The sequence below is a fragment of the Crocodylus porosus genome, unplaced genomic scaffold (genome assembly GCF_001723895.1).
Source record: "Crocodylus porosus isolate Cpor-Errol unplaced genomic scaffold, CroPor_comp1, whole genome shotgun sequence".
In the NCBI taxonomy this organism is placed as follows: Eukaryota; Metazoa; Chordata; order Crocodylia; family Crocodylidae; genus Crocodylus; species Crocodylus porosus.
The window spans coordinates 25,081,063-25,082,888 of NW_017728910.1; the positions used below are offsets into that span (position 1 = coordinate 25,081,063).

A 1,826-nucleotide genomic window follows, 5' to 3' on the forward strand; every position below is an offset into this window, starting at 1 on the left:
TGGCTTTTGGACGTGGCATAGCTCAGCTACTATTCAACCCATCCGAGCAGTCTATGTAAAGAAGCAAGGGCTTCCAAAATGCCTCAGTGGAGCTTTGCCTCCAAATTATACACTTCTCAAGTGCAGAAAACTCAATATTAAGTGCTGAACTCCTCACTGGCTTCTGGCTCAGTGTCTCACAAACCAATAAAGCTAGAACAGCTGACTCACTGGGAATTCCCCGTCTTCTTTCTGTTCAAATAAGGCCCCCCTTCTTACCCCCGGTATATCACGAAGTCCTGGCTTCGTGCTCAGTGGTGTTCGGGCACCGAGAAAAGGGCTTGCAGCTACCGATTTAACGGATCCTGCCATTTGCTACTCGGGTATTTTTCTCTTTGTTTTGAAGCAGTTGCTGTCGCATTCAATCACTTAGCTTCGTAGGGACGAGAAAACTGGCACCGTGGAAGCAATTTGACGCTCTCCTAATACACTTCAGGAGTGTCATTTAATTATATTGAATTAATAAAAGGTCGCCTAGTTTGGTGCGAGGGTTTTCCTGGGGTTTTTTGGGGGGGAAAGGGGTATGACTCATTCATAGCGTGTCAGCACTTCAGTGCAGCCCCTTGCTTTTCTAGGGCAAAGTTGTGCTTTTCAAAGCAGTGGAGGAATTTAGACACATCCCTGATGTTCAGCTCCATCCCCAAGACCGAAAGATTGACTGAAATGTCGACTTTTTTTGGACCTAACTATAAAACGGTACGCAGCCCTTGTAGGCAGCGGACTCGGCAATCATTCAGCTCAGCCATTCATAGACAGTAACCTGGCGGATTCTGACACATTGCCGAGGGGGGTTTCTTTTTTCTGCCTCCTAGTGCTTTATTCACACCTTCAACGACAAAGCCCGTCAAAGAGGCGACTTCTTTTTTTGCCTCAGTGACCAAAAAACTCCAAGCGTGACCGTTTGAAACATAAACTTTATTGCGACAAAGAATTAAAAATAGTACATCTGAGAGAGCTGCAGAGTGAATGTCATAAAGAACTAGTCAGAAATCACAACTCAAGCAAATCATGTACAATCTAAACAGAAAATTTTATTAAAACAGCTCCAAATCAAACTCCCATTTTTGTTTTTTGTTTTTTGTTTTTTTTGATTTTGTGTTTGTTTTTAATTTCACCATCACCGCAGGTCGGGTATTTACAGTCTTCTGGTCCTGTCGTGAGAGCTCCCCTCGGGGTCTGCGGGCTTGGGGATGGGACGGATGGGCTGAACGGCGCGGCTCGACAGCTAACAGGACGTGAACGTTTTCCAGAAGAAATTCTTGCACCCTGCTTTGCGTTCTCTGGGCGCCAAGGCTGGGTTGGAGTTAGCGGACCGCTCCAGCTCCAGCCTCACTTCATCCTGTTCAGCTCCTCGGGACAAGTCCTCGGGCTCCAGGGCTTCGTTTTCTGTCTGGCTTGGCTCTGAGAGCAACTCCGCCAAGAAGTACTTAGCCAGTTCCTTCGGGGAAGGCAGAGGGGGAGAGAAAGGAGCTCGTCAGCGCCTGTTCCCTCCAGCCGGTCCTGCCCCTCGCCAGCCCCCATCGCCCCTGGGGCCAAAAGTCGCCTCTCTCCAGAGCACAGCCCCTGCCCAGCCCCTCTCCCAGCCTACCGGCAAAACCAGTAGCAGCCCGCCGAGGACAGACCTCTGCTAGACGTGCGAGACCCCGATCCCCTCCAACCCGCCGGGGCCATGCCGAGCGCGGGTCTTGCGGCCGCCCCTGTCCTCGGCAGCCCCTGCTTCAGCACCCGGGACAGCGCCAGCACCGCGGACACCTCCCCGCGCTCCTGTCCCCGGCGCAGCCCAGTCC

The 1,826-nt window shown here is 51.5% G+C and overlaps 1 protein-coding gene across 1 annotated transcript in view; it reads right to left on the bottom strand.

Annotated features, from left to right (window-relative positions):
* Positions 1–935: 935 nt before the first annotated feature.
* SST (somatostatin) overlaps positions 936–1,826 on the bottom strand; it is a 9,465-nt gene continuing 8,574 nt past the window's right edge. Inside the window, exon 2 of the mRNA XM_019532539.1 lies at positions 936–1,477. Coding sequence (XP_019388084.1) covers positions 1,265–1,477 — 213 coding nt within the window. The 3' untranslated portion in view covers positions 936–1,264. The remainder of the gene's footprint in view (positions 1,478–1,826) is intronic.